General features: G+C 35.2%; 1 protein-coding gene across 1 annotated transcript; it reads right to left on the minus strand.

The window, feature by feature from the left end:
• Window positions 1-4,468: 4,468 nt before the first annotated feature.
• Window positions 4,469-12,794, minus strand: LOC127260304 (protein MICRORCHIDIA 7-like). The gene is made up of 6 exons (XM_051288023.1): window positions 12,489-12,794; window positions 6,139-6,232; window positions 5,694-5,983; window positions 5,285-5,377; window positions 5,096-5,187; window positions 4,469-4,937 (listed from the first exon to the last, which is right to left on the minus strand). The coding sequence occupies exons 3-6, from the start codon at window positions 5,707-5,709 to the stop codon at window positions 4,872-4,874; spliced, it is 267 nt and encodes an 88-aa protein (XP_051143980.1). The 5' UTR covers window positions 5,710-5,983; window positions 6,139-6,232; window positions 12,489-12,794; the 3' UTR covers window positions 4,469-4,871.
• Window positions 12,795-24,461: the final 11,667 nt, after the last annotated feature.

Below are 24,461 nucleotides of genomic sequence, written 5' to 3' on the forward strand. Positions count from 1 at the left end.
CCTGGATTACAAAGCAATTTGTTAAGTGTTGGCCACTTAATGAAAAAGGGGATTGATATTCATTTTGTTGACAACTTTTGCACTATGGAGAAGAAAAATCATATCATAGCAAAAATTGGTTTGGGAGCAAACAATTTGTTTGCTTTGAAGCTTGATATCTTAAATAATGCTGGAAATCTTGCTGTTAATGAGCAAATCTCCAAGCTGTGGCATGACAGGTTTGGGCACCTTAATTTTGGGAGCTTGCAGGAGTTGTCGAATAAATCGATTGTATATGGACTGCCCAAAATTGGAGGAGAACAAGAAGTTTGTGAAGAGTGCCAATTGGGAAAGCAACATCGAGAGTCTTTCCCATAAAAATCTGATTGGAAATCAAAAATGCCTTTGGAACTGGTTCACACAGATTTATGCGGGCCAATTAAAGTTCCATCGCTTGGAGGTAACCGATATTTCTTGTTGTTTATTGATGACTTCACAAGGAAAGTTTGGGTTTATTTGGTGAAAGAAAAATCTGATGCACTTCCTTGTTTCAAAGAATTTAAAGCTCAGGTTGAGAAATTTACTAGTTCTCACATTAAAATCCTGCGAAGTGATCGTGGAGGGGAATACATGTCCTCAATGTTTGAGGAATTCTGTCGGAACCATGGGATTCGACATGAATTGACAGCCCGATATTCACCACAACAAAATGGCATTGCCGAACAAAAAAATAGAACCATCATGGATATGGTTCGAAGCATGCTGAAAAGGAAAAATATGCCAGCTGAATTTTGGGAGAGGCAGTCTCATGTGCTGTCTATTTGTTCAATCGATCGCAGACAAAGAGTTTGGAGAATTATACTCCGAATGAGGTGTGGTATGGGAAGAAACCGAATGTTAGCCACTTGAAAACATTTGGTAGCGTTGCCTATGCACACATCCCAAATTCTTTGAGGAGTAAGCTTGATGATAAATCTGAAAAATGCATATTCATTGGGTATAGTGTGAGAACAAAAGCTTACAAATTGTATAACCCAAAATCAAAGAAAATTGTGATCAGCAGGGATGTACGATTTGATGAGAATGCTTCCTAAGATTTTTCAGATTTATCATCAGAATTCTCACATTGGCAGGTTCTTAATTTTGAAGATGTTGATACTCAACAAATGCAGCAAAACATTGGTGAAGAAGAACCTGCTGAAAATTCTGCAGCTCCAACGGGGAGAAGAACAAGGACTTTGAGAGAACTTTACGATGAAACTGAAGCGATTGATGGGCCAAACCAAGTGTTTTTGCTTTCTTTGTAGGGGTAGATCCAATCTCGTATGAAGAAGCAGTGAAGGAGAAGAAATGGGTGCAAGCCATGAAAGAGGAGATTAATTCCATCGAGAAGAATGGCACTTGGGAGCTTACAAATTTGCCTCCACATAAATCTCCAATTGGTGTAAAATGGGTGTTCAAGACAAAAACAAATCTTGATGGATCAGTCAACAAATATAAGGCAAGATTGGTTGTGAAGGGCTACAAGTAAAAAGAAGGAGAAGACTTTAATGAGGTATTTGCTCCCGTTTCCAAGCTTGATACGATTCGATTGATTCTTTCACTTGCAGCTCAAAATGGTTGGAAATGATTCCAAATGGATGTGAAATCCGCATTCTTGAATGTATTTATTCAAGAAGAAATTTACTTGGAGCAACCTCCTAGATTTGTTCGAAAAGACAAGGAACGCAAAGTTTATAAACTCATAAAAGCTCTTTATTGGTTGAAGCAGTCGCCTCGAGCATGGTACGGAAGGATTAATGAATTTTTCTTGAAGTTTGGCTTTGAGAGATGCCCACTCGAGCATACTCTCTATGTCAAAAAATGTTGCAATGGCGGTGTTATGATTGTGAGCCTTTATGTTGACGATCTTATCTTCACTGGAAATGATTTGAAGACGCTTGAGAATTTTAAAGCGGCTATAATGAAGGAATTTGAGATGAGTGATTTGGGAGAATTGCATCATTTTCTTGGGATCAATGTTGAATAATCAAAATCTGGAATTTTCATTTCTCATGAAAAATATGCAGTTGAGGTTCTAAGAAAATTCAATATGGAGCATGTCAATCCAGTAACAACCCCTTGCGTAACAAGTTTGAAGTTGAGCAAAAATGGAGAAGGGAAGATGGTTGACACAACAATGTTTCACAGCCTAATCGGAAACTTGATGTACCTTACAGCCACTCGGCCTGACATCATGTTCGTTGTGAGCTTGGTTAGCAGATTCATGGAGAAGCCATTCTCGAATCATTGGGAGGCTGCCAAAAGAATTTTAAGGTACGTGAAAGGGACATTGGATTATGGCATATATTATGAAGCTAACGTTCCCATCAAACTTGTTGGCTATACGGATAGTGACTTGAGAGGAAGCTGTGATGATTATCGAAGTACATCTGGCTATGTGTTTAATCTTGGAGGTGGAGTTGTTTCATGGAGTTCGAAAAAACAACCAATTGTGGCACTTTCCACCACCGAATCGGAGTACATAGCGGCATCTTTGGCTGGGAGTCAAATTGTGTGGCTTAGAGGAATCCTTGAGAGTTTGAGCGTCAAGGAGCATGCTCCTACGACATTGTTCTGTGACAATAAATCGACTATCTCTGTTTCCAAAGATCCGGTCTTTCATGGAAGATCAAAACACATCCGTCTTCACTTTCACTTCTTAAGGGATCTTGTTAATGAAGGTGACATTGACATTACATATTGCCCAAGTGAAGAGCAGTTGGCTGATATCTTCACAAAACCGTTTGGTGGACCCGCTTTCTCAAGAAATGTTGCTGCTTTGAGAGTCAAGAGCAAATTCAATTTACGGGAGGCATTTGATGGAAAATTAAATTGAATTTTAATTAAATGCTAATTGAATTGGTTAATTAAATATTATTAATGAATAATTTGAATTTGAATTTTGAGTTAGAAGTTAACGAGGGTAATGAATATATTTATGGTAGTAGTTTGAATTGTTTATATATATATATATATGATGTGTAAGTAAATCGATATATATATATTTTTTGAGTGAATATTTCTTGATTATCCCAATATATTTTATTATTCTCCTTTTATTTTATATAATTTGCCTTCAAGTTCACCAAAATCAGTTGTGGGCTCTGCTTTAGCAGCTTAGGAGGAGGTACCGGAAGGGGAAGCCGAGCAGGAGGAAGGTGGTGGCGTCGCGGTTGCGGTTCCTCTTAAGCCTAAGAAAGGGAAGGCGGCGTTGCCTTTGAAGAGGAACATAGTATATGTGGTAGGAGAATTTATCTTTTATTGTTTCCTTTTTGTTTCCGAAGCCTACTTTATGTTTTTGAATGCATTTTTTGTTTGAAATATATATTTTTTCTGTAGACACAAATTGTGCGATGGTAATTTGTGTTTTCTGTTGATTTGGTTGTGTCTGAAGTTTGATTTGTGTCCTCGATCGACTGCATTTTTGTTTGAAATTTCATTATTTTGTAGACACTAAAAATTGTGTGATGATAATGTGTGCTTTTTGCATCTGAATGCCATTTCGGAGGAATTTGTTCGATTCAAGCCTTACCTAATGCAAAAGATTTGTGATGGAGCTCAAGCTTGCTTTCATAACCGATGAATGTCCGAACAATGATATCAACATCTCGGTCTACAAATTCAAGTGCTTAGAATGTGGAAATGTAATAAAAGATGTCGAACAACAGTACAAATATACTGAGGTTTGTTTGAATTTTCATGTCTCCTTTAAGGCAAACTAAACTCCACTCGACGCCTCTAGATACTTTGAATTTGTCCTTCAATTGTAATGATAATGTTCAAGTGTATGAGAATTGCTGCTAGTTCATATATCAGTTCTAGAAAGGTGATCTTGATCCTGTTGAATTAATTCATATTGTGGTGTTCTATTTTGTTTTGACAGATTGACAAAGGGTTCTGTATGCACGAGATATCCAAAGAAACAAAATATCTCCAGACATATCAAAAGTTATTTAAATCAAAATCTTTACTTATCCTAAACTCTAAACCTAAATTCAACACTTAAAACAAAGGTACTCTTCCATATATTCTTTTTTTATATAATCTAAAACAGTTACTCTCTTACAATTTAATATATTTATTTCCTATATATTTATAAACACATTTTATATATATATATTTATTTTAATTACTGTTTTGTGTATTGTTAATTTTATAAATACTCTTATATTCATTATATATACTTCAATTATTTATATTTAATATCTTTTATTTGTATTTGTTTTTTATTTAAAAAACAAAGAAGCTGTGATTCACTCTACACTTCTTCGTAATAATGAAATATAGTGACTCTCACAATAATATCAAATACTATTTAAATCAAAATTTAAATTTAAAAAAAAAATGTTCTTAATAAATTTATTAGAATAATACACTCAAACATATTAAAACATTTTGCTACAGCCATCTAATAATTACATAAAATCTAAATAGACATTATAAACATAAAAACCAATTAATAAGAAAGCAATAAAAGGTATCATTCATATCAAGAAAGAGTTGACTCAACTATATACAGATGTATTCATCCCCACATTAAAGCCGACAAATGTTCACTAAGATGAATGAAAAATATGCTGATCTTATGATTTTATTAGCTAGGAAAACTGCACTCTCCATTTCGGTCTTTGTTGCAAGTACTCTTGCCATGCCGGTAGAAACATACATTTTGGTGCGTCCTTTCTTCGTTGGTGAACTAGGAATTGATGCATATGATTGTTGTGGGGGCTAATTCTTCTTCTGTTGCTGCGCCATAGTTTTCACTTAAATGAGGTTCTGCCTCCACCACTGTATCTCTATGGTGACTTTCTGGCCTATGATTTGTTACTTGGTTATTTTCTTTTTTCTCATTATTCTCCACACGAGGAATTGCAGATTAGAATCAGGTTGGGGAGGATCGACCACATCAGCAGATTCTAGAAGCAAATGAATATTATAAATAAGTCTCATCGGCAATATAAGATGTTAAAAAAATAAACAAATCCAATTTGCACAAAGGCACATGAATCATTTTTCTCATGGGAATATATTTGAATTTAGAAACAATTCAAATATGTCATTAATAGCAAATTACCTTTAACTTGCATGTGTCGATCAATCCGAAGATCAATATATATGCCCTCTTGCGTAATTGTTGTACTCTGCATCGGAAAACCCCATTACCATCTGGTGCAAACACATAAAGATAAATTAGTAACAATATCCAAGAATAACACATACACAAAAGCACAGTTTACGGCAATAAATAAATCACAGGCCCTACATTGCCCGATTGTGTTTGCCATCTTGCTCTTTGCTGAATAGCCGAGAGACATGCATTGGCGCATCTTATCGGGAGTCATTCCACAACCATTATCTACGTATATACGCAAAATAAGATCGAATTAGAGCCACAAGTGCTACGGAGAAACTTAAATTGTGTATTGTTACACAACTAGATCAAACATAACAAGGAACAAAATCATTAAGACTACTCTAAGGTTCTACTCAAGACATGCAAAATTTTTAACCAAAACATATTCTCTGTTCATCAAGCAAATTTTTTTTCAAATTCTTTAGTATGCAATCCCGAACTCCCCAAGAAAAAATACACTATCCCCCCTAACAATCCTCACATCAAGCTACTATGCAGACACAAAATTTAAACACATATACATCATATATACACACACCTTCAACTGCCGCCATTTTGCTATTAGTACTGTTCTCAAGCACATCGATGCTCACGTACCGCTTTTTGGGAGTTATAAGGGCGTCAAAGGTACCTCATCTAAAGCATTATCGAGAAGTTGTGACTGAGATTGGGGTGCGGTCGGGAGCTCCAGCAGCTGCGCAGGGTTCATCGCTGACGTCAAGAAGGCTAGAATGTCAGGCACTGATTCGATGTTCACCCAGCTGTTGTCTATCCAAACTTTGGAAATCTTGACGTCTTTCCTCTCTACCAACAAATTTTTTTTCTCACCTGTGGAGAAGTTAGATTCATGAATCAGTTGATAAGAATTAGCGGGTCGAAAAGGCCAACTTATTGAATGTGTTGGACTAATTTACAGGTGAAGTAGAGTTGAAGTTTATCGCATCCAATCAGGATGCCTTCCCAATGAAATCCAAAATCAATACCTATCTAGCCACCGGTGCATATTCTTCTGGTCTGAATTGTGGTACAAAGATCTCATTTCTCATTTTACCTTTGTCTCATCTCTCATATCTCCAACTGGAGCAATCAAAAACAAATAAACTAAAATCAAACAAGCAAATTAATTAGAAATAAAAAATTTAAAAAAAAAAAACTCAAAATCAACCAAAGTAATCTCTTCAACGCAAACCCGAAAAAACCCTTTATCACATCGTAAACCTTAATCTGAACATGAACAATACGGCCGCCTGTGAAAAGATACAATAACTCTAATCTCACAAGAGAAGATTTATATAGTATTCAGTGAAACATTCTAGAAGGTTCAATTTATTTTTATTTAATTAATTATTTTTTTATTTTATTCTAGGGTTTTTTACAATATTTTAAGTAGAATTTTTTGGTGTGCCGTTGTACCCACTTTTTTTCCTTGTGCTCACCTATTTTTATAGTAGGAGATGGTTCTAGAAGGTTGTATATGTATATATTATTTATTTATATTTTAAAATTATTCTAGACATTTTTACAATTTATATTATCTGAATTAGTTAATCTTTTACAATTGAATGCATATACTATATATTAATAAATACATTTCTTTATGTATTTTATTAATTAATTTATTAAGTTTATTTTGCATATTTTAAATTTTATAAAGATTTTTTATATTTATTTTATATATAATACTTTATTTTTGTATAATTAATATATTTTTGTGTCTGTTTTTTATATTAAATAAAAAATTTATGATTCAACGCTAATGTTCATAATAAAAAAAATTATATTAATTACTCTTATAAAATATCACACCAAATATAATTTAAATCAAAATTCAAATAAAAAAAAAAACTCGATCTCGATAATTCTATCACAATCACATGAATAGTACTATAGTTGGATCAAATTGCATTTACAAACATAACAAACATATTTTGTCATAGTCTTCTTCCTATATCCACAAAAAGTAGCATTTGCAAAATTGAGTCATAACTACATAAAATCTAAGGATTTGTTCTTCCAAAAAAAAATTTTCAAACATGATTCTCAATATGTAAAATATATATATTTTATATTTTCACAAAACATCAACGTTCAACATATAATATTATTTTTATATTACTTATACAATTTTCTATATCTCACTTAAAAATAATATTTCAAATCAAAACACAAAACAAACAAAACCTAAGTATACACTATAAGTATAATAAACCAATTAAATAAAAAAGTAGTATTATGCAGACCAAAAAAATGACTCAAAATTATGTGCAGTAGCAGAGAGCATACAATAATACCACCATAAATGTAAAGAGAAAAGAGCGAAAAAGAATTTTAAATCAAAGGTTTTTGAGAAATGATAAGTTGTTTTACTGCTTCTCATTGAAATTAAACAAGTTTTCAGAGAAAAAAAAAATGCCAGAAATATTTGCACCTATTCTCAATTATTGCCTTTAACATTTGTTCGACTTATCAATTCACTTATTTTTATAGAGTTACGATGATGGTTCTTGAACATTGAATACATATGATTTTTATTTATTTATTTATATTTTCAATTTATTCTGGATGGTCATTTTTTCAAAATAGATCGAGGGTGTTTGCAAAACAGTTTTTCAAATAGCTTTTACTAATTTGAAGAACTTTAGGTTGTTTAACGAGTCAAAAAAATTAATTCAACTATTTGTTAAATTAATTCAAAGATCGGGATTATGCAAAAACAAATCTAAATGATTTGTATGATCAACGGAAAAACAGACTGATACACCATGCGTATACTATTACATTCTACAAGACCAATGCATATAATCTTATAATTCTAATAGACACGACCTTTCAATAATCAGAATTACTCCCAACAGCCACATTCTTGCATTTTGTTGTAGTAAGAAATACATAATGTGGCTGCATTAGTTGCTTTCCATGTTTCACCAATTGACTATTGTTTCATATTCTTATAACAAATTCCTGTCTTTAAAAATCCCAATTTTGACAAAAAAAGCATAATGTGGATGCCTGCGTTAGCTTATTTCCATGTTTTGCTAATTGGCCTTTTAAAATTCTTATAACAAAAATCTGTTTTCAAACTGTGTTTTTGTCAATGCCATGTGCTTGCGTTATGCCATAACCAAAACATAAAAACATAATGCGGATGCATCATGCATGCATTATAAATGATTGGCTGCATTAGTTACTTTTGTAGTTATCCTAGTGTCCGCTTAATTCAATATTTTTATAGTACAATATGGCAAAAAATGCATCAGCACTGTGACTCGATGGCCCTGGTTGACGTCAACATATTGTAGTCGCTAACATTTATTATGTCTCGGATGTTGGTTAGTTAATATCATGTTTTACCACATTTGTTATTCATAATTAAAATCACAGTTGGAAATAAGTCTTTGCTTTGGTAGTGCTATGAATGATATCCAGAACGGTAATATTCCATTGAAACCTGCTAATTAGCGATATTTTGCTAAAGATATGGTTAATTTCACTAATAAAAATTCACGTCTTCGATTCTTATCATACTGTGAGGTTTTGTGTTCGACTCTAAAGTAGGTTAGAAGACAAGTGGTAATGATTTCTCTACTTCAATTCCCTGCAGTCAAGATTTCCGGTAACAGACCAAGTCAGGACGGCAAACGAGAGGCAGCCAGTATACGACAAGTCCTATGTCTGTTGCTACCAGAGGATACGGGCCCAACAGCCCCAAGATCTAAGGGAGCAGGAATAATCTCAGTATTATGTGTGTCTGCAGCGCAGCCTATGAAGCAATTTATATATAGCAATGTTAATAATTGAGCAATTCCTTAAGAAAACTCTATCTTATTTTCCAAAATCAATTTAAGCTGCTTCAAACTTTCATTGGCGTTATAACTTTTGTGCAGTCGAATCAATAACAATATGTGTTATAGTATAATAATTTTTTTTTCTTTTAATGTAATTGTTTAGAAGACAAAATACAAGTCTATAGAATATGGGATGAGATCCTCAGCCCCGTGCAATTCTGTCCTCCCCCATATCAATTAAATGGTGACAAAGTGTTATTTATTTTAATTTAACATTAAACCTTCTAATTTTTTTTTTCTTTTTCTCCGTATTTTAATTATTCTTTCTCTATTATTGTTAATATTTTTAAATTAAATATTTATTCTTAATTTATTATATTATAATTAAAAATCAATTTTACATTAAACATCTATTTATATTACATCATATCACTATTCAAATTCAAAAAAATTTCAATTTAAATCCCAAACACAAAATCCAAATCCCCAAACAAAGACAGATATTTTGAAAATGGTGTGCTGCTAATAGTGTTGTAATATAATATTATATTAACAATATATATAATACTTTTTCTTTTTATAATTTAAAGTAAAAGTATTTCATGTTAAATAAAAATTTGTAAGTTTTTTTTTTATTTTATTTTAAATACAAGTCAATATTAGATATTAGGTTAATATACTATTTTCAAACGAAAAGTAAAATGAAAAAGTTCAATTTTCAAATCAAAACCAAATAAATCGTAATATTTTTCTCTTTTATCATTCAAATTACGATGCATATATATTTTCATTTTAAAATTTTGGAAATATATATATAAATGATGTAATTAATATGTATTTAATATATTTATATACCTAGTTTAATTATACCAAAAATAACAATTTAAAATATTGTATGTATTGAGAGTTTGATTGTTTTGATTTTAAAGTGAGTTTTTATTTGAATTTTGATTTAAATAATATTTAATACTATATAATAATTTCATTAGATAAAATAATATACTTTTATTGGAATTGCGTGGATTGTGATATAGTTTTTTACTTAAATTAAAAAACAAGCACAATTGAAATATAATAATTATAAAATAATTAAAGTAATATATAATCAATATAATAAATATTTATTAAATAAAATATATAAAATACAATCAATAAAATAATTAAAAATTACATAAAGAAATCTATTTAATGATATAAATATAGTAAGTTATAGTAGAGTAACTAAATGCTTTAAATAATAATTAAAAAAATAAAATATAGTCTAGAACTTTCACGAAGCACAAAAAAGTTCACTCAAACTTGTCTAAAGATTTTAGATATATTCGGGAATTCTTCTAGAAGATTGTAGACACCATAGACTAATTGGGAACACCTAGAATAATCTAGGTTCCGGTAAAGTTTTGGTCTATGAAAGAACCTCCACCTTATAAAAAAATCTTTTTAGAAGGTTAAGGAATCTTTTTAGAAGGTTGTAGAATACAATAGACTCTTTGGCCTATAAAACAACCTCCGCCCCGTATCATCCAAGCATTTGCAAGTTTCTGCTTTTACGAGTGCTTAGGGAAGGATTTACATGAACACATCAAGACTTTGATTACGGTTTATTTTGTGGTTACAGCTTTTTGATTGGTTCCGATTCTGTTGTAGGTAGCTTCTAAGCTTGATTTATTTTGAATTTTCTCATCTTCGGATGATTTTAATTTTTCATATTTAATTAATTTGAATATGTTTGTTTGTTTTGATTGCTTCATTGGGAGGGATTAGATTAGACAAGAAAGGCGATGTGAGGTCAAGGCAGCAGATTCGGAAACAGAAGAAGAGTGAGAGGTAGGAGTTGGCATTGATACGTGACATTAGTTCATGTGTCTGATCATATATTTAATTTATTAATATCAACTTAACATGGATGACCTTGAAAAAACCATCCAATATCTTATTTGTTTCAAATGGAGACAAATCCCAATGAAGGAAAAGTACGAGGAGATCCGAGAGCACATTGTAGCATGCCCCTTCCTCTGTGAAGCCGGTTGAGAGTGGAAACCAGATATATACATAAAGCAAGATCACAGTCGGTTTTGGAAAATCGAGAAGCCCAACATTCCCGAATGCTCCCCGGTGGAAATAGGTTGGCATTCAATACTTTAGTCTTTGTGTTCAACTTGTTGGAAAATATTTTGGTGAAATCTGAGATACGGCTAAATCCGAAAATACAAAATCAATAGATGCAAAATTAAATTCGAGCCTCGCGTAGCACGCGATTTCTTTGAAGCGAATTCGGCCTTCCACTAATCGCCTCCTAGGATAGAACGAATTGTGAATGGAATAACATATTCCGCAAACCGAATTAGAATGGAAGAGAAATTTTCAGAATAAATTTTTAGAATTGATATTCCGTCTTCCATCCCAAAAAGGGAGGAAAATATAATATATATATATTATATTCCAACTTATTTTGTATTTTGTGAAGTTTCCTTTGAGGGTTGTGACCCTATGTTTGTTATGTGAAATTATGTGACGTGTCATACGAAGTAATAAGGTTGGAAACCGGGTCGAGCCGGCCCTGATTAAGGCCTAGTGGAGTTTTCTTCGTGATGTGCTCATCACTATTATTTGAGAATTAAAAGGAGATAAATGGAGGCGCTAAAAGACTCGTGTGTGTGAGTTATCCTTATGTGATGTGTCGTCTTATTCAAGCTATCTTCTTCAAATGATTTTGTGGCATTATACCGTATTAATTTATCTCCGATTAATTGCGCTTACTCAACCGTTGTGTTGACCCTCTTCTTACAACCTTTTTGTAGGTGATCATGTTTCTGTTATACCTAAATGATGCATCCACGTCATATGATCCATCCGGAGAAACTATAACTACTTTATCTTCTAAAATATTTTTGAAATCCATTATTAATGTTTAAGAACTATTTCCAACTTATGCTTTTGACTCGAACTTTATTTATTTAAATGATAAGCCAGTGCGTTTTAATTCTATATCTCTAAATAATTATTTTGTAATGGTTATTTTAGCCTTAGCGCCACAACGTAAGGCTAGTTGGTTGATGAACGAGCTTTACGGTGTTGCGTGGCGGTGACGCTCCGGTTTGAGCCGGCCGGGGTGTTACAATACGAGACCTTTAGAATAACCTGAACTTTGCAATGAGATATGGATTTTCTTGGGTATATACAATGCTACTCATCCTTGACTGCATAAACGAACAACTGACCGGTGTAGGCAGATTATCAGCATGGTGATCTCTATGTTGAATACAATGTCCACAAAAGATGAAATAACTAGAAAACAAATAATAGAGATAGTCGAATGAAAGCACAAATATAGAGCAACAACAACATCTTGCATTTGGAATTAACATTAAAAGAAGACTATAAAACTATGTCATTCAATTAACAAAACAATGGAAGATAAAACAACAATGATTGCACCGAACAACAAATTAGCGTCACAACCCCTCCAAATCAACCCTATATAAAGCCGTCACAATTCACCAATCTATCAATTAGAATTACCAAAAATGGAGGCATCGATTAAGTACCTGCTCGTCCTTTAATTCCTCGCCATCCTCGGCATCAATAGCGGTAACGGAGGCGGTGAGTGCCCTAGATCAACGGCCGACGTGGAGGCGATGAAGCTGTACCCATGTACCTCTGCCGCGCAACACAAGAACGTGGCTATTTTCCAGGACTGCTGTGCTCAAGTGGAAATCAAATCGCGCAGGTGAGGTTTGCCACTTCCGGACGTTTTTGTGCTGTCTCGAAGCTGCGATGGCAGGGGAGCTGATCGACGAGCTTCTCCAGTTTCATTTGGGGAATTGGAAATGGTTGGAACTTGGAAGTAGTTGTGTGCGTTTGAAGTGTTTGTGCGGGTGAGTAATTAATTAATAATAACATTAATAATGATTAATTAATTTTTAATTTAATTATTAATTAACTAATAATATTATTAAATTCAGAAAAATCTACAACGGATTTAATATTTGCTTTTTTTTTAGCAATTTTGCAAATGACTAAAAAATTCCTCTTAAAATTTTTGGAACTCTGCAATTGATTTAATATATTATTATTTTCGTCGTAATTTTATAAATAATTTTTTAATATCTCCAACAGAAATAGTCTGTTGTTATTTCAGTAGCAATTTTGCAATGGAATTTAATATTCCTAGTATAATTCCTAGAAGTTTTGTGACAAATTTATTCTCTTGCAATATTCGTTCACAATACGTCTCAATTGGGACTATCTTCTATTTGCTTAGCAAATTCCATTGCACTTTTACAATAGATTGTATTCCTTAATAATATTCGGTCGCAATTTATGATTTTTTTGTAGTGGCTGATTCCAACTTCCAACCTAATGTTTGCATGAAGAAGAAGATCTCAAGAACATATTTAAATTTTAGCAATACTGGAGGTTTGTTAATTATCATATTTGCTTCCGCTAATATAATAATTTTCTTACATTTTATCTGCCTTGCTTTAAATTTTCTTCTCGTAAAATTATTGATAAAAATTCGCTTTAATTTCTTATTTGGAAATACTTTGGTTTTTTATTTTCAACAATTGCTTTGCGATATTTCTTGATCAAGATCCGATCCTGCGATTTGAGAAAATTTCATTCTTTTTTAGAAAAATTGTGAATTTTATTTTGAAATTAATTTATGCAAAATATTAAATTTCTATCAAATTATTTTGTAATATCTTTTGTGCACTTGATATATATGTGTCAATTTGTATGCACAATTAATTATGAACTTTTTCGTATTGAATTATTGTGATATGATATTGGATGAATTAATAGTTATCGAAATCAAATTTATATGAATTTTCGCTATCCGCGTTAATTTTGATTGATTTATGATTGAAAGGTCAATCATATGTAAGTATGTTGCAATTCGTGTGTATTTGAAACCCGCTGTCTCATTCTTGGTCTTCTTACATGCTACAAATGATATTTTAATCATAATATGCACCGTGTTTCTTATAGAAAATAGCTAATGGGATCAGTTCAATTAAGATGCATTGAAATCAGCCATACGGCGTGTGTTGTCATCGGAAACAAACACGAATGAGTAGATACATGCATAGGCCTGAATCTGCCCTCGGATTCCGTGCGTTCTGTTTGTTTGTTATTGTAGTACGTAATTCATCAATATTCATTATTCTTTAATTGAATTTATTAAATCATATATATATATATATATATATATGCATATATTGGAAGAACAAGTCACATTGAAATAATTAAAGTCACTCTGGCATTTGTTTATTTATTGCTGATTTTTTATAAATAATTTGACCTATAGATTTATTCTGATATGTTTTAAAATGCAATTAAGTTTGTGTTTGCTTATTTATTCATATTCATTTTTTTGTTGTTGTTCCTTGAAATTTTTCATGGTTTCATTTTAATTATTGCATGGAAATTAGATTAAGTATGTCTATACACACGTGTGTATGCAATTATAAATTTATATACATGCAATTTGTTATTCATTTATTTATCATTTTTTCTAGTGAATATTTATGGAGTCGAATTTGATCATACCCAATTTATTGGTAACTTTGTCATGCCATATTTATCTATTTATTTATTCATGGCTGATTTTGTGAATATCATAATTGTAGATTCATTATGATCTGTTTGAAGGTCAATTAGGGATATAGCATGTGTTTTCGACATTATGTATTTATGCAAATTCGATTATAAGTATTCATTATATTAAATTTATAGTCTCTTTGGGTGGCATATTTTTGTCTGTGTGATTCCACTCCATTTAGTATTTTTGGGCTATTTGATTATTTCGATAAGTCCATAAATTAATTGTTGTTGTTATAGCTTTCATATGTATGGGACATACATAGCTTATTTTAAGGTGAATTTAATTAGCAATAAAGAGTATAATATATTTTATGAATTGATTGAAATAATAATGTTGTCAAAGCAGCCTCTGCTGTGTAAATCGGTTTATTTTATATGTTAGAAGGTTGTGTATGTAGTTTATAAGGCTACTGATTGACCCAAAGGCAACTCAGTGATTAAGTAGTTGCATGCATGTTTAATGACATTGAATTGGTGATGATAATTTGGTTACTTGTGTGTGAGCAATAGATTTGTCCAAAGATGGAGTATTGTTTGACATACTACTTTATTGTCTACTTTCGATTGTCAAAACAAATTTATCACTGGCGAGTCAGTAATTTGTCCAAAGACAATTGCTGATGTTGCTCGATAACTTGTAATAAGATTGCTAATTTATTTTATAAATTCACATACGAAAGACTCAATAGCTTATAGACATGTGTACTTCAGATTATGTTCATGATGTTTGTGATTTGTTTTAAATTTTATTTAACTGGGGAATAGCCACAACATCCTTGATTAATTAAACATTTGTTCATGATTTATTTGAAATCACATTAATAGACATCGATTGTAATTATCACGCACAATGTATGAGATCTACCCACATGAGTCTTGTTACATTGTTACATTTATATGAGTAATTAGGATAAATTATCAAATTTTATTTCTTAATCTACCCACAAGAGTTAAGAAAAGGAACACAATTTGATAGTTTTATTATTAGGTTTTGTTTGAATCTAATTGAGTAAAACTTTAGCCCATAGGCAAGTCTTATGTCTTTAGATTCACGTTTTAACATGTTTACATTGGTAGAACATGTAATTTACTTGTCTTGTTTATTGATGAGCATGTATATTTAATTTTGGAGTGTTTAATCCTATGAATTTCTCTGACATTAAGTGTGATGTCCCCGAATTGACTGGTGATAATTACGAAATCTGGAAGGAAATGATCCTCCTTCATTTAGGCTGGATGGACATTGATTATCCCAGTCATTCAGTTCTCCACCATGAGATTCACGGGTGTGATGGGTGTGCGCAAGCATATAATGCGGATGCGGGACATTATCCTACAACACACATAAAGATAAATGGTCCATCAATAAATTGATAACCATGTGCGTTTAAGAGGATGAGAGACTATTGATTGAGGAATGTGAGAAAATTTAGTCTGTAAGTTTAATAAATCCATATATGGATTGAAACAAGCCTCCCGCCAATGGTATTTGAAATTTTATGATGTCATCTCTTCATTCGGCTTTGAAGAAAACGTCATGGATCACTGTATATACCAGAAGGTTAGTGGGAGTCGAATTTGCTTCCTTGTGTTGTGCGTGGATGATATTTTGTTTGCAACTAACGATAAAGGGATGCTATATGAGGTACATTTAAGGTACGAAGGATTTCATGTATAGACAAATTGATGTCTTGGAAGTGATTGGCTACTCCGATCTGGACTACGCTGACTGCATTGACACTCGGAAATCCACATCGGGTTATGTGTTCATGTTGGCTGGAGGAAGCTATCTCTTGGAGAAGTGCAAAGCAGTCTACCACTGCTACTTCCACTATGGAGGCTGAGTTTGTTTCATCTTTTGAGACTAGCTCGCATGGTGTATGGTTGGAGAGTTTCATATCCGAGCTTAGAGTCGTTGACTCTATTTCTAGACCGATCAAGTTGTACTGTGACAACTCTGTTGCGGTGTTTATGGCTAAAAGCAATAAGAGTGGGAGTCGAAGTAAACACATCGACATCAAGTATTTAACCTTAAGATAACGTGTCAAGGAAAATAAAGTGGTCATTGAACACGTTAGTACAGAGTTGATACTTGCTGATCCCTTGACTAAAGGCATGCCACTAAAGAATTTGAGGGATCAGGTAGCAAGTATGGGATTTGATTCTACAATGTAGTTTATTTGCGCACATTATTATTTGAGACTCTTATTCAGTTTGATATTTTCTCGCGTTATTGTGCACATATTTGTTTATTAATGAGAAAACTCGCTTAAGTTTAAACCCGGAATAAATATATGATTTATTCATTAAGTTGTGAATTAAGTTTGAGATGCTTGACATATCGTGATACATGGAAGGTAACGTTCGTTTATAGAAGACCTACCGCCATGATTCGTATGTAAAGTTTCTCGTTATGTTGTGATGGTTTGAGTGGGCCAACACTACAAAAAAATAATATATTTGTAACGGAATTCCGTCCCTAAAGTTCATGTAGCTAACGTAATTCCATTCCTACTTATGTCTCTAATGTCATTAGTAACGGATAAAGTAGATTTAGAGACAAAAAATTTTTGTTACAAAACTGATTTTTTCTTGTAGTGCAAGTGGGAGAATGTTAGTTAAATTAATTATTTAATCATATTTGAATTTTGATTATTTTTGAATGATCTTATATAATTAAACTAACCTTAAATTGTGGCCCATTTTTCTCCCATTAAGTCTATCACATTCAAAATATACGTGATAAGTAACAGAAAAATCGTGATGGATGATTTTTCTTTTTAATTATAAATACTCTCACATACGGGTTACTAAACCTACTCTCAGAAAATTAGAATACACCATCGCTATTTGAGAGTCAGGGTTTGGCAACGTCATCCTAGGGTTGCAATATCTTCCCAGGGTTCCAAAGTTTGACAACATCTTCATAAGGGTTCCAGGGTTTGGCAACACCATCTTCCCGCGGTTACTACCTACTGTCTGCTTGAAAAAGAAGATCTCAAAAACAGATTTAAATTTTAGCAATGCTGAAGGTTTGTTAATTATCATATTTGCTTCCGTTAATATTTAATTTAAAAATTATTTTCTTACACAGTCCGCTTACATTGACATTAAATTAAATAATTAAATATATCAGATGGAAACAAACAAATATCAATGAATCTGCAAATATATTTTCTTACACAGTCCGCTAATATTTGTCCGCTTACACACATGGATGACTGTCACATATCAATCCCACTCAAACTACCTCTCACTCTCCATTTGTTTATGAATTTGCCACTACAAGAAAAAATCATTTTTGTAACAAAACATTTTTGTTTCTAAATTTACTTTTTCCGTTACGAATGACATTAGAGACGGAATTATGAATGAAATTACGTTAGCTACGTGAACTTTAGGGACAAAATTCCGTTACAAATATATTATTTTTTTGTAGTGTGCTGAGATCTGCCTCTCTCTCATCTCATTTTTTTTCCAACTGAAGCAACCAAAACGAACAAACAAACAAAATATAGAATAAAAAAAATATATAAAATCATTTGGAGATAGAAAAACTCAAAATCAATTAAATGAAGTTTCAAAGCTACCTGTGGGAACAACAAAATGAATTTTTTTTAGTTGTCCCTTCGAAACAATTTCAAATAAAAGAGAATCTGAAAATATATCGACCTATCTTTCACCCATTGTATCAAGATTTTTCCATTGTTAGTCCACCACTTTTTAAAGGGTTAGACAAATCATTCTAGAATGTATATATAATTTATACTTATTTATCTTTCAAATTTGTTTTAAACTATTGTTTAGGAAAGTTATTTAGTTACTTGATTTACTATATTTATATCTATAAATACATTTCTTTATTTGATTTTTCAAATACATTATTAAGTTGTGGTGTTATTTTTATTTAAAATAAAAAACAAACACAAATAAAATATAGTATATAAAAAATTATAATAACATATTTATATCACATTTCCTTGTAAAATAAGTAGGTTTGTCCATTCTTTAACATATTTTTACGAGGTTTGTTGGGTTTGTTTAATTGTTGTTTGAAATTTTTTTGAAATAAATTATTTTTGAGTTTTTGTTTAAATAATATCTCTGTTGATGTATTTTTTCAACAATATAAAGTAAAATTCGAAAATAGAAAATTATCTTCGAATTTGATGTATTTAGCGCCTGAGATTAGAAATCTCTAAGTACTGTACGGTACAGAAAATTAATTGGAAATTAAAATACAGGAAATCTAAATGATGATCCCCGAATCTCTTGACATTGATGTCGTTTGAAGATGATTGAAGATAATTTGTCAGTTGCAAATCTTAATCCTTAAATACTCTTCAGAAACGGTACTGGAAACCGTCGCCCGAACGGTTATAATGCCTCTTTTTCAACCGTCTGCTAACCCTTCTCCTGCTGACACGTGCCCTCAGCCGACCAAATTATCACTCTCACTAACTCTCAACAGTATCTGACCTCTATACCAACCGATCTGCCTATCCAACCACGGATATACCGACTCTTTGGACCGACCGTAGACCTTCCGCCTTTTTGGCCCGAACGCAGCTCTTCCGCCCTGTTGGTCCGACCGCAGCCTTCCGTCCTTTTTGGACCGACCGCAATCCTTCTGCCCCACAAATCACCCGACTTATTGGTCCAGCCGCAAATCTCCCGACTTACAGACCACCCGACTTGTTGGTCCAGCCGCAAACCTCCCGACTTACAGACCATCCGACTTGTTGGTCCGGCCGCAAACCTCCCGACTTACAGACCATCCGACTTACACATCGTCCGACTTACTGACCAACCGACCTGCGGACCTTCCGACCTGCGGACCTTCCGACCTGCGGACTTTCCAACCTGCGGACTTTCTTATCTACGGACCTTCCGACCTGCGGACCCTCCGACCTGCGGACTTTCTGATCTACGGACCTTCCGACCTACGGACCTTCCGACCTACGGACTTTCAGATCTGCGGAATTTCCGATCTATGGACCTTCCGACCTGCAGACCTTCCGACCTGCGGACCTTCTAACCTGCGGACCTTCCGACCCGCTACTTCCTTAGAAATACGTCTACTTTACCTGAGTTTCCCGCAATGCTCCTCGATCAGTTCGATCACTTCAATTGTTAGGCCCATTTTTCTTTTTAACTTGGACTTTTTAACCTAATTCTAAATTTCATACATTACAACTTGCCCGCCGCCATCGGACTTTCAAACGCCATTTCTCAATCGCCGTTTTGGAAGTTCGTAAACCACAACCCCACTGAGGAATTGTCTCTGCAACTGCGATCAGTTATTGCAACATGTTGTGTGCCACAAAACTTTCCTTTCTTCGATACTAGCCTTTGTTAATCGCAATCTCTGCGACTCCAAACCATGGCAAATCAATACATTCATGCCCTTCGTTTCGACGGATCAATCCCCGAAATGACTTTCGTGGCGACGAAAATGCTCACTCTAACCATTCGCCCCTACTGCACTACTCTTAAAGACTCCAATCGAATGAGAGAAGTCCTAGAAGCCCGAAACTTACTAGCTTTCAACAATCCCAACTATAATCCAGTCCACCTTCATGATAACATTAAAACCCATCTGATGGACCCCAAGGATCCCTACCACACCTGGTACAAAAGGGTCGCAGAACACTTTCAAGATCAAAGGAAAAGTCAACACATCGACTAAGCCATATTCCTGTCTACTCTCGCATGTCATTTACATGAGAAAGTTCTTCTAGCAATGTCGGCGTTTTGGCACTCTGAGATTTGCGCCTTCCTTCTTCCAACAGCCTCCATTGGCTCCACACTCATGGATGTGGCCATGATTGCTCATTTGCCAATCGTAGGAGAAGACCCTGTAATGGGTGCCCTAGATGGACAAGAAACCAGTGCAGACCATCCAGGCTGGTCTCTGGCTAGCATTAAGGAATGGGGCTGGACCAAATTTTTAAGTGATCAACAAGGAGTAGACGATACCCTTGTGACTGACGAGAGCATACAGCCTTCCTGCTCTTTTGGCTCTGTAGGTATATTCTCGTTTCCCCTTCGAAATGTGTCCTCCCCTCTCTTCTTGACTTGGCCATACATATAGCCTCTGGTCGTTTCTTCTCTCTGGGCACTCTATTCCTTGCCAATCTTTTTGAAAGATTATCCAGGGTTAGCACCCGCCTTACAGAGAAGGACGGTAAAAAATTAGATACCGCTGCGTCAGGCCCTTTTTGGTTTTTAGAATTGTGGTTCCGCCTTTATTTCCATGAAGCATTTCAACTCGGCCACCCTCCCGTTGCACCACCACCTGACAAATCTCTAGGAATCACTCTTAACCGACTTTGTTTAGGTCGCAACAACCTCCAAGCGTCCGACCCTATCATAACTGCCATTCTTGCCGATGGTCGTAATAACTCCCATTTTTATATACATAGGAGGTATATTGGTTATGCATCTGGCCTGTTTTGGTCATTCCCTGTATCTTCACCTTTGTCCGAACCAGACCCGCTTCCTCATCCCACTTACTCCTTCTCCTGGGATGCTGCTCTTAAGCCCAGGTCCTTATTTGTCCGCAAGAAAATCGATAAGAAGGGTCACAAAGCGTTTTATACCTTCAGCTATCAATCTCAGTTTTTGGCACGCCAATTCGGATGCCAACAAGGCTTGCTTGGTCCCATTGCCCATCCGCATTTAATAATTCAAAGTCCGGATGGAAGAGTCATTCTTGAATTGATCGCTCCTTATGTATCCCAATTTACCAGTTATATAACTTCCGAGCCTCTCCAGCTTCAGCAGAATCCTTTGGTGAATGGTGGTCGGTTACCTGGGCCTTAATTGCCCCTGACATGGATCGTCTACTGGGCATCCTTTTACCCCAGCCTGCACTGATATTAGGGGCGACCCCACTGACCAACACCCGAAGGAAATTAATCACGCAGGGCACTGGGTCGGGCACTCCACAGAGGAAAAGAACAGCCTCTCAAACTCAAGCTATTCCCCTCTCTGGAGACAACCAACCGACCTTAAAAAACCGCCCATTAGGTCGGGCCCCTATAAAGACCGGACCTCGTCCAGGTATAATCTCATATTCTCAACTTAACTTGATCATTTCTTTACCATGGTATTAACCCTTATTTTTATATTCAGGTCTGACTTCAGCCAGGGCAACCGCCCAACCTGCTTCAAATAAAGCAACAGAGCCACCAACTGACCAACTTCATGCGCCTGAACCCCCGACCAAACAACAATTCTTAATGCAGGCGCCTTCACCAGCCGAACTGGCAACAACAAGGGTTTCATTCCCAGCGAGGCGACTACTTCAGAGGTGGGCAGATTACCTTATGTGACTTCGGACCCATCTTTGCCTCATATGGCGCCAATGGCCACGCCTGCATCCGCCTCTACTGCAGAAGCCTCTGATGTGGTCGCTTCAAAAGACAGAAATGTCCCTGATGCGGCCATTCAAATAGCTCCCGACGACTAGCTGCGGCTGCCCCAGAAGCGCCCGACCAAGAAGCAGCTGATGTGAGGGCAGCCGTCCTGAGGCAGCCGACCCAAGGGTAGCAGACCCAAGGGCAGCGAACCCTCCTCCAGAAGCGGACAGACAGGCAGACGAACCTATACATGTTCAACCGAGGGGACTCTTACAAGAGTTACAAGAGATTCCCTCCTCTGAATCAGAGACCACTGTTAACCTGGTAGACATTTGTGATTCCCTCTTCCAAATCGTAAGTTAATGTTCACATGATCTTTAAATCACTAAATCTTCACCATTCAGGGACCCAGATCCATACCACAACGTCCATTTGAAGCAGTCGACGAGTCGGCCGTCGCAGTACCAATCGCTCATCCCTCCAGACCTATGGCCACTCTAGCACCCTCAGTGACAACAATCCGTCCAGAGGTAAGTACAACCTTCACAATTGATTCTTGATATTGGTACCTCATGTAATCTGACATAAACCTTCATTCTTTCAGGGATGCTCTGATTTAGCCTTTTTGTCGGTTGTCTCCATTCCGACGGACGTCCGCACTATAATTGCGCAGGCTGTTGACCAATCTTTCCTCGACCTAGGATCAGACTTGCTTGACAGCCTCCTTCAAGCCATTGGTGGTCTTTCGTTTCAAATGTCCTCAGAGTCGGCTGCTACTTCCATTCTTCACCAGTTGATGGAGCGACTATCTGAACTCCGAAATGAAGTTTTGTTTGCTCAGCTTCTGACAACTGAAGAACCCTTGTCCGACTTGGACCAAATAAGTCTGGAGGCTTCCTTGACCAAAACCAAAGAATCCATTCAACAGGCGACTGGTCGACTAGAAGGCCTTAACAATGCCAAGGCACAAATAGATGGATCAATCCAACAAAAAGAAAGAGAACTGAGGGCACTTCATCAAGAAAAGTCTGTCCTGGAAGGCCACATAAGTGACGAGCAACGTCTGATTGATCAGTACAAGACCAATGCAACCGACCTGGACCAGGAATTAAAGATTCACGCCCGATCCCAACTCATAAGGAAATATCAGTCGGCTGCCAATAACAGGCGACTTTCTAGAACATAAGACAAATGGTCCCAGATTAAACTTGTTTTAGGATCTCTTTTGTAAAATTTTGGAAACCTTGACTTAGTAAAATTTTTTTCTCTTTTTATTAAGGATCGCTTTCCAAAATTCCTATCCTCCAGGGAACAACACCAACATCATCTCTTATTTAAACGCTTGCAGTCCCTTGCCAAACAACAAACAAATGCTTAGCCACAAACTGACATTTGAGCACGTTTGTAGATCTCCAAAATGCCACACGATCGCCCTCACATTCCTGTAAACAACTGGCAATGTGTTATTCAACCCTTCTTCATGGGTAATCATCCAGTTGGGGGCCATGCCGAAGATTGCTATGCATACTCAAACAATTAGATTTCAAATTCAGATTTTCCAAACGCGGCAGAAAAACCATTCACCGCGTTATTCGCCTGATGGAAAATGTGCTAGAAGGATATGAGACCCTTCGAGATATACAAAGTCGCCTTCCCGACATTGATCATCACATGGACTTGATTGAACACCATGTGACAGCCATACTCCCCGACCTTGGCTGGGATCATACATTCTCCAATCAGCGTGCAGTCTTTTCAAGGTTACGCACTCTTGTTGATCGCGAATGTCAAGCCGTGACAGACATGAAAGCTCGCACCGATTATGACCTTGAGAAAATGCAAGACCAATGGGAAAAGTACCGACCTAGCTTAGAGGACCTTATTGATGAGGAACTAGAACTAATCCCTAATCACTGGAATGAAGATTCTGGCTCAGAAGAAAGTAATCCTCTGCACGACTCAACATTTGATGAGTGACCCCTTTTTGGGTCCGAACCCTTTGAGGTCGTGTTCTGTTTAAAATTATTGTTTCATGCTTTCTTGTTATCTGAAAAGACAGGAAAATACCTTTTCAGATATCTAGAATTAATACAATCGTGTACCCTTTTACCTTCTTGATTTATAATAATAAAGGCCCCATTTCCGATCTCCTTTTGAATTATGAATGGTCCCTCCCAATTCGGGGACCACTTTCCTAATTGATCAATCTTCTTATATGTTGGAAGAATAGTCTTCCAGACCAGGTCTCCTTCTTTGAATGTTCTGTAAGAGATTTTCTTTCAATAAGTCTTAGCCCTAATCTCATTCTGCTTTACAATTTGATCAATTGCATGAAGTCGGTTGACATCCAGATTTTCCAATTGCTGCAACATCATTTGTTGATATTCCTCAGTATGTTCATCATTAGTAAAGCTTGTACGTCCAGATGAAACTTGAACTTCAGCTGGCAACACAACATCTTGCCCAAAGGTGAGTTGATATGGTGAAAACCCTGTGGCAGAATTTCTGTTATTCATATGCGCCCACAAGGCTCGAGATAACAACAAATGC

Source organism: Andrographis paniculata, unplaced genomic scaffold (genome assembly GCF_009805555.1).
Source record: "Andrographis paniculata isolate CXL003 unplaced genomic scaffold, ASM980555v1 Contig61END, whole genome shotgun sequence".
NCBI classification, from domain to species: domain Eukaryota; kingdom Viridiplantae; phylum Streptophyta; class Magnoliopsida; order Lamiales; family Acanthaceae; genus Andrographis; species Andrographis paniculata.

Coding starts and splice junctions, on each gene's coding strand:
- LOC127260304 (XM_051288023.1), bottom strand. Junction 5,188..5,284: donor GGCAAACACAATCGGGCAAT/GTAGGGCCTGTG, acceptor TGTTTGCACCAG/ATGGTAATGGGGTTTTCCGA. Junction 4,938..5,095: donor TCGACACATGCAAGTTAAAG/GTAATTTGCTAT, acceptor ATTTGCTTCTAG/AATCTGCTGATGTGGTCGAT.